Source organism: Lontra canadensis, unplaced genomic scaffold, assembly GCF_010015895.1.
Source record: "Lontra canadensis isolate GAN:19392208 unplaced genomic scaffold, GSC_riverotter_1.0 scaffold2, whole genome shotgun sequence".
NCBI classification, from domain to species: domain Eukaryota; kingdom Metazoa; phylum Chordata; class Mammalia; order Carnivora; family Mustelidae; genus Lontra; species Lontra canadensis.
Genome location: NW_022630996.1, coordinates 30055998 through 30070436, shown reverse-complemented (window position 1 = coordinate 30070436; position 14439 = coordinate 30055998). Strand labels below are relative to the sequence as shown.

At 41.6% G+C, this 14439-nt stretch overlaps 1 protein-coding gene across 3 annotated transcripts in view; it reads right to left on the bottom strand.

Annotated features, from left to right (window-relative positions):
- DOCK4 (dedicator of cytokinesis 4) overlaps nucleotides 1-14439 on the bottom strand; it is a 428176-nt gene that overhangs the window by 118666 nt on the left and 295071 nt on the right. For all 3 annotated transcript variants that reach the window (XM_032871243.1, XM_032871262.1, XM_032871253.1), the window contains exons 22-23: nucleotides 13819-13989; nucleotides 9298-9490 (exon numbers count right to left, since the gene is read on the bottom strand). In XM_032871243.1, the coding sequence (XP_032727134.1) occupies nucleotides 9298-9490; nucleotides 13819-13989 (364 nt within the window). The remainder of the gene's footprint in view (nucleotides 1-9297; nucleotides 9491-13818; nucleotides 13990-14439) is intronic.

Here is a 14439-nt window from a genome sequence, read left to right as displayed (position 1 = left end):
CAGCTGATTCTTGTTATTCATGCTAGGTAAGTTCTAAGAAGTCACTGGGAACAATGAAATAGCAAATAATGTATCATAGATAAAATACACAGACCACAATAGATAAAAAATATTGTATCTTAAAAACAACTCATCCAGTCATATTCTATTTTCTTTATATTACAAAAGAGAAAAAAGGGTTCAGAAGCCTTAAGTGATTTGCCTGAGGCCAGCCCAGTAAGGAGGGACCATCGGTGGGATTCAAACTATCCTGTGGCCCCAGAGCTGGAGCTTCTCGCATTGGGCTGCACTGCCCCCTGCTGCTCCATCCTCCAGTTATCCTGCGTGAGAGTGGAAAGAAGGCAGAGCACTGCCTTGTTCCATCTCAGCCAAGAATGCATGCATCCTGCGACTCCAAGTTTTCACTGCTCTGTGCATGGCCACGAATGAACATGAGAGTGTCACAAGTATGATTTTGAGGTTACAAACACCTTTTAGTCACTGAATCCATCAACAGTAAATTTTGACTGTACAAGTATCATTCCTCCATTACTGGAAGTCTTATATTTATCCCTACTTTGTCATTAAATAGGTATTTGAATTAGAGAAGTAACGGACTCATGCAGTATTTATTTCAATCTTTTGGAAAAGTAACAAGTAATGACGCTTATTGTTCTGAGTGTTTTTTCTTCACCACAATGTCATGAACACAAAAGCATTGTCTATTATGTGCCCATAATGGTCATATTATTTGTGGATGTGCCCACTCGCAAATGCCCTAGCCCAATTCCCTGATCCATACGGTTTTTAAAAAGATGTCAACGGGGGTGCCTGGGTGGCTCAGTGGGTTAAAGTCTCTGCCTTCGGCTCAGGTCATGATCTCAGGGTCCTGAAATCGAGTGCCACATTGGGCTCTCTGCTCAGCAGGGAGCCTGCTTCCCTTCCTCTCTCTGCCTGCTTCTCTGCCTACCTGTGATCTCTATCAAATAAATAAATAAAATCTTTAAAAAAATAATAAAGATAAAAATAAAAAGATGTCAACGGTGCAACAATTTAGAGGGATTATTCTTGATTTATTAAAACCCATGTATCTTATAAATAGTTGCATAAATTATAATTCAACTTGACTCACTCAAGAAAAAATGGACAGCTTAAATAACACTATACTCAGTAAAGAAACTGAACTTATAGTTAAGAACCTTTCCATAAGAAAAATGCCACGCACAGATGACTTCTATGAATTCTACAAAGCATTTATGGAAGAAATCACCACAAGTCTATAAAAATTCTCCCAGAAAATAGAACAGAGAACACAACTAACTCTTTTTATAAGGCCAGCATTATTGATGCCAAAATTAGAGGTATTACAAGACAAGAAAACTATAGATTGCTATCTCTCATGAACACAGATGCAAAAATCCTCATAAAATTTGAGCAAAATGAATCTAGTTATATATATATATATGATAAAAAGGGTTTATCATGAAGGCAAGTTTGGTATAACATCTGAAAATCAATCAATATTAATTCACCATATTAACAGATGTAGAAAATAATGTGCAAAATTCAGCATTCATGAAAAAAACTGTCAGGAAGCTAATAATAGAAGGTATTTTCCCCAAATTGATAATGAGCATTAATGAAAAGCCTACCTTTATTTTGATTTTTTTTTTAATTTTTAAAATTTTATTTATCTGAGAGAGGGAGAGAGCACGAGTGGGGGTGTTGGTAGAGTGAGAGGGAGAGAGACAGAGAGACTCCCTGATGAGCAGAGTGCCTGACTTGATCCCAGAACCCTGGGATCACGACCTGAGGCGAAGACAGACGTTTAACTGACTGAACCACCCAGGCGCCCCTGGAATGCCTACCTTTAGCTAACACAATACTTAACAGTGAAAGATTGAATGCTTTCTGTTTAAGATAAAAATGAAGGCAAGGATGGCCAACCTCACCAATCAATTCAACATTGTAGGAGACTCCTAGCCTGTATACGAAGATACTTGCATAGGTAAAAGAATATATAATTCTGTACCCTAATAAAAATCATAGGGAATGCAAAATATTCACAACTGGGAAAATGCCATTATCAGGGTTTGCATGGTTTCTTTTATTGGTTTATCAACACAAGGCGGTTTGACCTTAGGTTTACCACTGAAACAAACCACACAAGGCACAGGCATTCTTCACTTTGGGCAACACAGAACATTAAAATCCAAACTTGTGAAATAATTCATTGCAGGGTTCCTTTAAATGGTAAGCCTGACCAAGAAACTTAAATACTCATTTATAAATCAATTACTTGACAAAAAGAACCAAGAAAAAGAATCTAAAAAATTACAAGACAGGAGTCACTGCCTGGTGATGATTAATTAGGAAGGAAGGTAAAGCTCATCTGATACGTTCCTGCAGCCAGCAGAATTTGATTTCTAAAGATTTAATTTGCAGCCAACTGTTAAGAGAATAGCTACTGCAAAAAAGGGAGTAAGGTAGACAAATAATTCGTGTGTGGTGTGCATAAAAAGAAATGTATGACTACCTAAACAGATTTGCTTTTTCCCCATTACCAGGGCAATGTCAGCCAATGCAAATGATATAATCGGTGGGTAAATGCCAAACAAGCTGACTGGTTAAAATGCTAATTCTTACCTTTAAAAGGAAACACCTGGACTCATCAAGCAAGACCAAAGAAGAAAAAACCCACAACTGAACACACACTAACTTTCCATACATTTAACAATAGAATCCGTTAGGCAGTTTGTCCTTGAAAGGGTCAACACACCCCACACCCCACATCTCAGACGAAGCTCACTGTTTTATGCATCTCATTGAGTGTATAAACGAGTGACTATCATTTACTTTTCATTTTGCCTGTACCCACTTGAGTGGTAAAGCCCGCTCCCATGAGTAACTCTCAGGGGGGTGTGGGGCTAGGAAGGAGGAGAAGCAGCTGTGAAAAGTTGGTTGATTTCCTGCTTGAGGTTAATTTTGAAGGAAGTCACAAACTGGTCTTTACCTCCTGTACCAACAAAGGCTTAGACATGGAACCTGGACGTCAGCATCTGTCCATAGAGGAGCAAGGTCGAGGAGTCCTGAGCTGCCAGGCACGGTTGCCAGTCACTCTCCCCACCGGGGTGCGGCATGGGCTGGACACAAGCCAGGCAGCCCAGGCCGGGGGTGGGGGATAAATAATAACGGAGGTGGGCAACAATCAGGCCGAGGCACAGAGGAACACCTGCATTCATAGATAGGTTGGGCCTTGGTGATCAAAGCCACCAGTAACCTCAATGCCAATGTCACAGACAACAAAACCTGCAAACGAGCCTTTCATACACCGGAGGACAGACAACACTCAGAACGGCAAGACAGCACACAATGCAGGGGCTCTGTTCTCACATAGACAATGTCAGGACCACAGAGGGAAATGACAGGAGAGGCCGAAGGATGATCTCTGAGCCGATTTCATCCTACCCTGGAAGCCTCGACCACGGGGCACCCTTCCTAAAGTAAACTAGATGCTTTGACCACTTGGTTCCTTTTATCCACTGTGCTCTGCTTCTGGTCTGGGCTTCCCACTGCCCAAGCTGTTCTGTTGTCCTACTCATGCCCATCCTTTTCCAGTAAGATTTTTTATATATACACATCACTTACTTAGTACCTATTGGTGCTCGGCCCTGATCCTTAATGCATGACCCACTATGCAGTCTTCATTCACAAAATCTCTAAGGAACATGCACCAGGCTCAGTTCTGGAAGCTGGAGAGAATCACTGTGATCAGGACAGATAAAGTCCCAGCCCTCGGAGGTTTTCCTTCTGGAGCAAGGGTTGGAGACAGACTTGAAATGACTAAAACCCAATTCTTTATACAGTTTCAGCTACATCAGGTGTTCCAAGAAGCAAAAAGCAATATGAGCACGAGAGAGAGAGATCTGAGCACGCACAGCAGAGAGGAGAGGCTTGAGAAAATGAGAGTTGAACTGAGCCCAGCAGGGTGAACGGGGATCTCTTGGGATTGGACAGGAGCAGGAGAGCACGGGTTCAAGCAGAGTGGAGCATTAAGAGACGGGACCAGCCAGGTGGGCAGGGTGATGTCACGGGGCCCAAGAGATCAGTTCTCTTCTGAGTCCTCAAAACAGAGCACAACCAGGGGATGTCAGCAAGGTTGCTGGGAGCAACATCGTCTGGTGTGAGTTCCTGTTATGGCTATGCAGACAGATGGGAGAGAGGAGTGGGAAGTGAGGATGGACATGTCCATGCAGACAACATGGCAGGACCTGTGGCAGGCTGGGGGTAGGGGGCCGAGCACATTTGAGAGGGTGTGGAGGCCGAAGAGCATCTCAGGAGAGGTGGAGATAAAGGGCAGAAGGGAGAAGGTTTCAAGGATGGCTAAGAGCTATGTAGGGCTTGGTGTTGCCATATACTGAGACAGGAGGGGCCGGCTGGGAGGGACAAGGGGTTTGAGGTACCTGTGGGTCATCTGCATGGAGAAGCCGAGGACAGATGGCTACTCAGGTTTGGAGCCTAGAGGAGAGATCAGGCCTAGAAATACAGACGTGAGAGTGGTGTCAGGACACGGGCCACAAACTTAGGTGAAGTAGGTGGGATGAACCTCTAGTCTCATTCAGGTCTCCTTGCTACACAGTACCTTCTTCCCTTCCCAGATCACAACAGCTGCACCTTATCAGTCTAATTCCTTGCTCAAAGTCAGCTTTCATGGTAGACTAGCAGCAGACTAAGGGCAAGAACTGGATGTTTCACTTGCTATAAACATCTCTAACATCATACCTGGCATGGGATCCACCCACAATACACATTTGCTGAAAGAATGAACAACAGCACGAGTCTACCGGATGTGAGGGGCAGCTGAAACAGAGAGCTCTGTGTCTTCATGTATCAATGCAGCTAAAATGGGAAGACAGCAGGACACACACTCTCTAGGTCTGGCTTACAGTGACTCCCTCTGAGGGTCCTCACCGGAGCTGCCAGGGGAACGCCCCTACTCTCAATCCTTCACGGCAAGGAGTGTAGCTGTTCATGGAAATGAAACCAAGACACACATCCCAGGCCTGGTTTCCCCTGAATATCAGCGCCAGTGTGGATGATGAAGTGTAAGAAATGAGAAGACATGGCTTTCAACTGTTCCCCAGTAGTGTGCTTGCACGTGCCAATCAGTATTGAAAAGTTTAGGAAAAAAAAAAGAAAGGGAAACAATTTAAATTTGGGTCTTGATGTTTACATGTATTTTCAAACAGATAAAACTTAGGCTCAACTATGATTTCGGTGATGCTTCCTCCTCAATCTCTATACCTCAGGTCAGCTCCTTCTGCCATTGCCAAATTGGTCTTCTCCAAAATTTAGACCTTTTCGTGGCCCTCAGGAAACAGGAAGAATAGAATTGTGAAGAGAAAGTGAAAATGAGTTGTTCAATTTTTACACTTTAAATATGTCTGCCTGGACCCCAGATGACTTAGACATCAAATACTGATCTATATAGATTTCAAATCTTAGTGCTGGTCTTCAGGTTTGACCAGATGCCCTAAACTCTGACCTTGGGGTGTGACTAGAGGCAGGGGGACAGCTGGGGGGTGTGACTGGAGGCGGGGGGCAGTTGGGGGGGTGACTGGAGGTGGGGGGCAATTGGGGGGGTGACTGGAGGTGGGGGGCGGTTGAGGGGGATGTAATTCTGCCTGGCTGTGGAATGGCTCCAGCACTGAGGTTGCTCATGGACCCGCAACTCAACTTGGCCTGAATCTTCCTATGATTTTTGTCATTCCCTTCTTTGATGTTGACTATATGTGTCCCTCTGCTTTTTCTCTGTATTAATTTCTAACCTGAGCTCAACCAGAAGTATTCTATAGTCGTGCTGGTTTCTATGCATGCTTCCTCTGTTGTTTTTTTTTTTCTCCTTGGGATTTGTGTTGGTTTTTATGCATCAACCTGACTGTGCCATGGGGTACCTGGATATTTGGTTAAACATTATCCTGGGCATGTCTGTGAGACCATATCTGGATGAGATTCATATTGGAATTGGAAGCTCAAGTAAAGCAAGTTGCCCTCCTCAGTGTGGGTGGGTCTCATCCAATGCACTCAAGGCCTGAATAGAACCAAAGGAGACAAAATGGAGAATTTGCTCTTTCTGCCTATCTTAAAAAGCAGAGACTTCAGTCTTCTCCTGCCTTCAGACCTGGACTGGAACTTCCACCATGGGCTCTCTCAGGTCTCCAGCTGACCAGCTAGAGATGTTAGGCATTCTCAGCCTCCATCATCACTTGAGCTCATTCCTTATACGAAACCTTGTACACGTATACACACACACACACACACACACACACGCACACACGCACACACACACACACACACCCATACTAGGTCTGTTCCTGTGGAGAACTCTATCAGAATTCAAGCACAAAGACAATCGTTAGAACGATATGTCTTTTCTGGGGAGCTTATAACATCTGGGCTTTTTTTCTAAAATGTTTTGAAATTTATTTTCTTAAAAACGTGGGTCAACTATACTCTGTATTCCTCTCTCTGGATAATACCAACTCTCAGGAAATAAGGTCACTTTCTCAGATTCTTCTCACTTTGATCTCACCAACCATTTCTTTGCTGATCAGACTTAAGCTCAAAGTAGCAACTGTCTTCACCATAGTCTATGTTCTGAGAAAGAAATACTCTCAAAAACAAAGTATTTGGTCTTTGACTGATGATGTATGTAGTTGATACCTGGTAATGTCCTTATCTCTACTTTATCTTGTCCTATTTTAGATTTATAATCTTATGTCAGGAAAGTGTCATTGGTAACATCCTTCTAACTAAGATGTATATACCCGCACAAGTGTAGCGCTTGAAATCTCATTTTTAAAACTTTTAATCCATACATAAAACTTATAGATTTCTAAGTGTTTTTTTTTTACCTCCTTATCTGCAGGTGAGCTATCACAAGCTTTTGAGTCTCTCTGTTTTACCCATATGCGGTAGACAGGATAATCATCTCCTGAAGATGTCCATGCCTTAATTCCCAGAACCTGAGAACAGCTAAGGGCAATACAGATGCTACAGAAGTGATTAAATTAAGGGTCTTGATTATCCTGGATTATCTGGATGGACCCAATATAAACACAGGGGTCCTTGAAGGTGAAAGAAGCAAGAGAGTCAGAGTCAGAGAGAGATCTCGTGATGCTCCACTGCGGGCTGTGAAGATGGAGGAAGGGGCCACAGGCCAAGGAATGCAGGTGGCCCCTACAAACTGTAAAAGGCAAGAAAACAGATCCCTCCTAGACCCTCCACAAAGGAATACAGCTCTGCAGACACCTTAATCCCCTTTATTTTAGCCCAGGGAGAAGCATTTTGGACTTCTGCCCTGCAGAAATGTAAGATACAAAGTTTATGTTGTTTTAAACCATTACATTTGTAGTAGCTGTTACAGTACCAATAGAAAACTAACACCAAGTACCTGGTCTGGACCTCTACCTCCTATACTTTGCACCCCTGCTCCTAATCATGGGGGAGGCCCTGATCACTGAAGAAGAACCCCTATGCCTCCGAGGAGCAGAGTTCACAAAACCACTGCAAGAAACAGCTTTTCTCCAAGAGAAGATGTTTTCCTGGGGAAAAATTAGAAGGTTTGAAATTTCTTTTATTTCCTGAAATATAATTTCAGGGTGAAAAAAAAAAACACCTCAGAAACAAATAGTCCATAGGAGAAAAAATAAATTAACCAAGATAAATTCATTCAGAATGGAATACCATCCAATTAAAAAAAAAAAAGAATGAAAGAATGAACTAGAGATGTATCTCACAGCTTGGATAAATAGAAAAGTCTATTAGTCAAAAATAAGCACTCTATGGAATGACATACAACATAATGTCATCATACAAAGACTAAAGATGAAAGATATTTGAAAAGATGAGAAAAAGATATATTTTTATAGATTTGTAATAAAGGCAGAGAAAACACAAACAGCAATCTCTGATAGTGGGAATTTCTCTGAAGTAAGTCAGTAAATGCAGGAGAGCCTAAATATATCTCTAGCAACCGATTTCTTAATAAAAGATCTAAAGCAAATACCTGGTACTACTGAGATTTATTAATGACTTACTATCTTACACTCCATTCTTGTCTGTATGTTTAAAATGTTTTACAATAAAATAATATAAAAAAAGCTTTTTTTTAACTATATTTGAAATCTTATTTCAAAAATATACACACACATGCATTCATGTGGAAAGAGAATTCTCAGGAGTGTCAATTTTTAGAAGTTTATTTAGTGACAGTGATAGAAACTTCTTAAAATAAGCTAGAAAATGAGGCTAATATTTTATTTCAAGAAAAACCAGAAGAAAAAGGCAGTGGGATTTAATAACAGGTATTATGACAAAACCAATTCAGTAACTGGTCATGTACTAGTATAAAATAAAAAATGACGATACATCAAAACTTTCACTCAGTTTCAGAACACAAATCGATGGAAACATTTTAAGAACAAAGAGACAAACAAATAAGGATCATATCAGGTCCCTGTAAGCCTCTCTGAAAGAAAAAGATTAAATTTTGTTGAATAAAAAAAATAAAATCTAGGTGGCTCAGTTGGTTGAATGTCTGCCTCTGGCTCAGGTCATGATGCCAAGGTCCTGGGATTGAGCCCTGCATCAGGATCCCTGCTCAGAAGGGGAGTCTGCTTTTCCCTCTGTCCCTCACCTCTGCTCGTGCTCTCTCTCACTATACCCTCTCTCCAATAAATAAATAAAAATCTTTTTTTTTAAGGATTTTATTTATTTGACAGAGAGAGAGATAGAGAGAGAGCGCACGAGAGAGAGCAAGAAAGGAAACACAAGCAGGGGAGGGAGAGAGGGAGAAGCAGACTTCCTGCTGAGCAGGGAGCCCAACATGGGGCTCGATCCCAGGACCCTGGGACCATGACCTGAGCCAAAGGCAGACACTTAACAACTGAGCCACCCAGGTGCCCCAGTAAATAAAATCTTTAAAAATAAATAAATAAGAAAGATAAATAAATAAATAAATAAATAAATAAGAAAATTTTCTGTAACAAGAAAATAAGCATGCCTGACATCACCACCAGTTTATGATTAGAATCAATAATTCAATCAGGGTTTTCATTCTTTCTAGAAATAAAGCTTTGACAGCCATGCTGCTATATTTGGCCACTTAATACATTTATTTTGTTATCCAAACATACAATGCTTTTGAGGAAGGAATTTTCTGCTTCCTCTTTCTAATTGCTTCTGCTGACCTATGATTACCAGGGGTAAGCAATGGCTTTTCAGAAAGTGTTTCATTCACGAGACTCACCACCCTACCTGGATTGGTATATAGCTGGCTCTCCACGGTTTTGCCGATGCACTGTAGCTTCACGGCCTGCAGGGAGTCATCCACATGCACGATAGTCGGCAGACTGCCCAGGGTGTCCTGTACCAAGTTGGCCACTTCCCTCACATCAAAGAGCTTCAGCAGCTCGGAGTACACAGCTGGGAAGGAGCTCAGAAACACAGCCTTGAAAGGAAGAGATTTAAATCAACTCCAAGATATGCCCAAGAAATTTGCTGTAAAATGTCAATGAGTTTAAGACTGTGACAAATACTTTTGAATGATCAAAAAAATGAAGTAAGATGGTTCCAGTACCTAAAGGTAAAAGGCTGCAATTACCAAAAAAAAAAAAGCCATGTTTTAAAATGTGCAAGGGTACAATATAATAAAACTGAGAAATTCTGGAAAATCACTGACATTAGCAAAAGGATTGGCAAAAAATCGCACAGAATCAGCAAAATGCAGCATGATCAAATGGAAAGAATGCTCAGCCAAGGCCTGGAATGCCATCACTTAAATTTCCTCTCTTTTTAGAGGTTTCTCAAGTGCTCATCTAAATCTCATTTACCTTGAAGAAACCAAACACATTGATTCCTGAAAGCACTGAAGTTATGGTTAAAGAAAAAAAATAAGACAGAGAACCAGAAGACCTAGATTATAGGTACTACTGGCTTGGCCTCTAATCAACTCTGTGACCTTGGACAAGTCACTTTAGCTCCTTGGATTTCAGTTTTATCACCTGTAAGATCAAAAGTTCATTATAACAAACCTTTAGGTTGCTTTGAGATTTACTATAACCCCTTAGTGTGTACTAAGAACAATATTCTTTATGTATGTGAAGAAGCTTGCTAACCACTTTTTAAGGGAAAAAAAGTGCTAGTATCAAATCCTAAGGGACATAAATTGGGCTAGGATGGTACATCAAAACAAACCCTGTCTTTTGAATTCCACAAAAGGAGAGCAATGGAAGGAAGCGTCAACCAGCCTCCAGTCTATCAAGCGGGAGGGGGGTGGGGGGGAGAAAAGGAGGCACATGTTTCTAATATGCTAATATTCAAGTGTTAGCTGGCTTACCAATGAGATCTGACACCAGCAAAAAGTAGGTCGAGTCTACATGTGCTGATGATTCAAATACAGAGTCAAATTCAAATTCATGGGTTTTGGCATTTATCTGTACAGCAGCAGCAGAGATATGTGCAAGAGCCAAGACCCGTTTTTGACGCCAGAACCATCAAAATGCTTCAGGGGCTGCAGTCAACAGCTACGTTCTCCTTGACTCTTCAACAGTAGAGGCTTACTTGGATGCATTTAAAGTTAATAACTTGGTATTCTCGGTTAAAGACTATATTTATATAACCTTCATTTCACTCTGCAAAGAGCTGAGTCATACAGATGAAGTTAAAGAAATAAGATACAATAAAATGAGCCCAGCCTTCTGATTACTGAAAAGTCAACTATGTTGATATTCCTCAGGAATCTTTTCATTTATCTGTTATTTCTTTATTTATAGCTCTTTACTTCAAAAACAGATCTGAATGTGACTGCAGTGAAGATACGTTATTAAAAAGGATACAGGCACAAGCACCTTGTGATAAGGGCAGAAAGATAATTGGATCAAGATACCTAAGCTAAGGATTTTTATTGCAAATAAGAAGAAAAGCCCAATTTTATTTTGACCTTCTTGGTAGCCAAGACAAATACAGAAAGATAATTATTAGGAATTTGGGGCAGGGTCGTACATTCCTCTTCTGCTCTTGGGGATCCTGGGAAGGGATCTGTCCGTGGAAGGGGAAACCAAGAGCCACAGCTCCAACCCCTGAGTGGGCTGGCAGTCCTGTTGGGGCCGGGCTCCCAGAGACAGAGTCATTAGTGAGCCGGGGTTAGGGCAGGAGGACTAAATGAGCATGCTGGAAGAGTGAGGATGGCCTGATCTGTGGGGCGCTATAAACTGATCGAACAGGAAGGCTTTCTGGGATGGCTGCTCTGCCTCCAGAAGACAGCATTTGCCCTGAGTCAGAGCCCACAATGAAAAAATGCAAAAGAGAGCAAGGAAACTGGGTTTTGGACTCAGACCTGTGGATATCTCTAGCTCTGGATGTGCAGAATTCTAAGATGACCCCAAGATCCCCTCAGTGTGGTCCCTGCGACTAAGTTATGTTACATGGAAAAAAGGATTTTGCAGGTTTAATGAAGGCTACTAATGAGCTGATCTTAAAAAATATGGAGATTTGGGGCACCTGGGTGGCTGGTAGGTTGAGCCTCTGCCTTCGGCTCGGGTCATGGCCTGGGATCGAGCCCCGCATTGGGCTCTCCGCTTGGCAGAGAGCCTGTTTCCCCCCTCTCTCTGTCTGCCTCTCTGCCTGCTTGTGATCTCTCTCTGTCAAATTAAAAAAACAAAACAACAACAACAACAAAAAAACTTTAAAAAAAATATGGAGATTGTCCATATGGGCCTAACCTAATGACATGACCCTGATCCCTTAAAGCAGAAGTTTTCTCTAGCTCATGGTGGGAGGATTCAGAGAGATTTGAAGCATGAGAAGGATTGGACATATTGTTGCTGGTTTTGAGGATGGAGGGGCCACATACCAAGGAATGCGAATGGGCTCTAGGAGCTGAGAACACCCCTCCTCTCCTCCAACCCCTTGCTAATAACCAGCAAGGAAATAGGAATCTCATTCTTATGAACACTTGGAAGATTCTGAAAGTAAATTCTTCCCCAGAATCTCCGAATAAGCCATGGAGGCCAACACCTTGATTTTGGCTGTAGGAGACCATAAATAAAAGATCTAATCAACCCTTCTTATCTACAGAATTGTGAATAAGTGGATGTTATTTAAAGCCATTTAAGCACTTGGTTACTTGTCACGCAGCAATAGAAAAGTCATGTGCAGGGTCAATCAGATTAGTAACGCCTTCATTCTCAGAAAAGACAGCCATGAAGGTGTGAGGTCAAAAGGGAACTTGGAATAAAAAAAAGCTCTAGAGTATTCCCCTTTCTCCCAAAACACAGAGGGACAAAGTCCTCTTTGCTTAATAAAGAAAACTAACCACTTCGTCATTTTCTATAAATTCTCTTAGCATCAGCCTAAAAGAAAATGATCACATCACGTGTGCCTGGGTCATCTCAGGGCAACTGCTAAGATACAGTGGAAACATAACTAAGGAAAAAGACTACTTCCCTAACTTTATAGAAGGGAAAAGACTTCTTGAGTCCCTAGGAAGGCATGTCACTGAGAAACCATGACTTAAACTTCCTCTTAAAAGTAAGAGTATTTTTTCAGATGTGAATTTAAAAAGTTTTGTCCCTATTAACCAGTAAAGGTTTAAGATAAAAAATCTCAACTACAAGAGCTTTCATGAAAGTAGTGAGTTTCTGAGACCTCTGATCTAAAGGAATACTTGATTAGCTTGTTGGATTATCTTTTTTAAGTATCAACTGCTGAAAGTAGTGTTTGGCTAGTGGGCAATTTGACTTTGAGGTATCTGGCAAGTTCCTCAAGCGTGGGGATTGTGCCATTGGTAGTAGAGGCCAAAATGTCATTAAAAGAGCCTGTATTGTATCCTTGCCCATGTGTAAGAATTAGTTCATGTGTGTAAAGAAGAGATCAACAAGAACAGCCACCACAAGTCAGAAAAAGCACAGCACTCTCGTTAGAGGGTTGGTACATTTCTGGTTTTTCCCCATTATACGTAATGCCTTCCAAATGTCAAATGGCACCAAGTTATCATGTTATTCCAAGGGATCTAGTTAGCTTTGTCTTCTAATCTCCCATTCCCCCTGCTAATTCTCAGTGATGATAAATCTCTAGTCTCCAGGGGATGGCAGCAAAGAGGCTGCTTCTCCATCTGACAGGTTTTTAACCAAATCTTTAGAACTAAAAGTGTATCAGAAGGATTAAGAAAATGTAGAGTAAGGTATTGAGAATGATTGCTCAGCACACGTTCAAGGCCATGCTACTTGGAAAGGGGATAAACCCTGTCCTTAAACAAAACCCATGGAGCTACTCCCTGTAATAGTATTTGGCAACAGCTGCCCAGCACTGGTCAAGTAAGATCAGTCCCAGGACGATTAGGGTCAAGATATATAAAACAAAACAACATGCCAGTTTAGCCAAGTCCCATACAATGAGTCTCAAGTTGACAGATTAAAATGCGGTGCAAGGCTTGGGGTAAACAACGGTAACAAGTCGGCTCCAGGGAACTTCCTTCCTCAAGGCGGATGGTGACGCCATGTCCACACACCAGCGTGTGTTTTGGGAACTGAAATCCAGGCTGCTGCAGACCAACAGTCTCCCCACAAACAGTGAGAGCAGTTGGAGGAGAGGCAACCTAACTTCTGCTATGCTGCCGCTCGGAAGCTAGGGGACCTTTTTAAAATCCGCAAAGTTTCTCGCACTCCGTATATCAACAGGAGAGACGGATTTCTCATGAGGAAAACATCCCGCTGCTATGTAAACACGAATAAACTGGACTCGTTTTTGCTTTTCCAAGCAGAGATGAAAAAACATTACCTGTGATTGAGATAAGGCTCCCGACCCTTTGCTTTCTTGAGAAAGGAAGAAACGGACTGACATAAGGAGCTCCTGAATGCAGCAGCGAAATTCCTCTTCGTTTTGTCCACCAGTGGCGAGGGAAAAGAGCCTTCGAGATTGCACTATGTACTTAAAAATATACTCTTGTGCCTTAAAATGAAATGTTTTCAAAGTTAGTCTCAAAGGAAACCGAGAGGATTTAACAATGACACAGCATAAAAACCATGGGACAACATCAGAAATTTAAATTATTGATTTAAACACTAAGACCCACGGGTAATTTTTGAACAGAATTTACTTGTGGGGGAAGTGCCATTTTTCTCTGATGCTAATGAGAGAATTTCAAATTTCAAAGAATTTGAAGATTCTTTCTAATTCTCAAGAAATAGGAGCCTGACATGCTTTCAATCGTCAGGTAGTTTTTAAAATTTAGTTAACAGAGAGATACCTGTCTGCTTCTCAAAAATTACTGTGCTTTGCTGGCAGGTCCTCTTGCCACTTAGCATTTTACCTTCCACCAGACCAACGTGATAAATTTATAATTAGGAAACTACTTGCTTTAAAAAGTGCATACCTGTCATCACATTATCTACTGACATC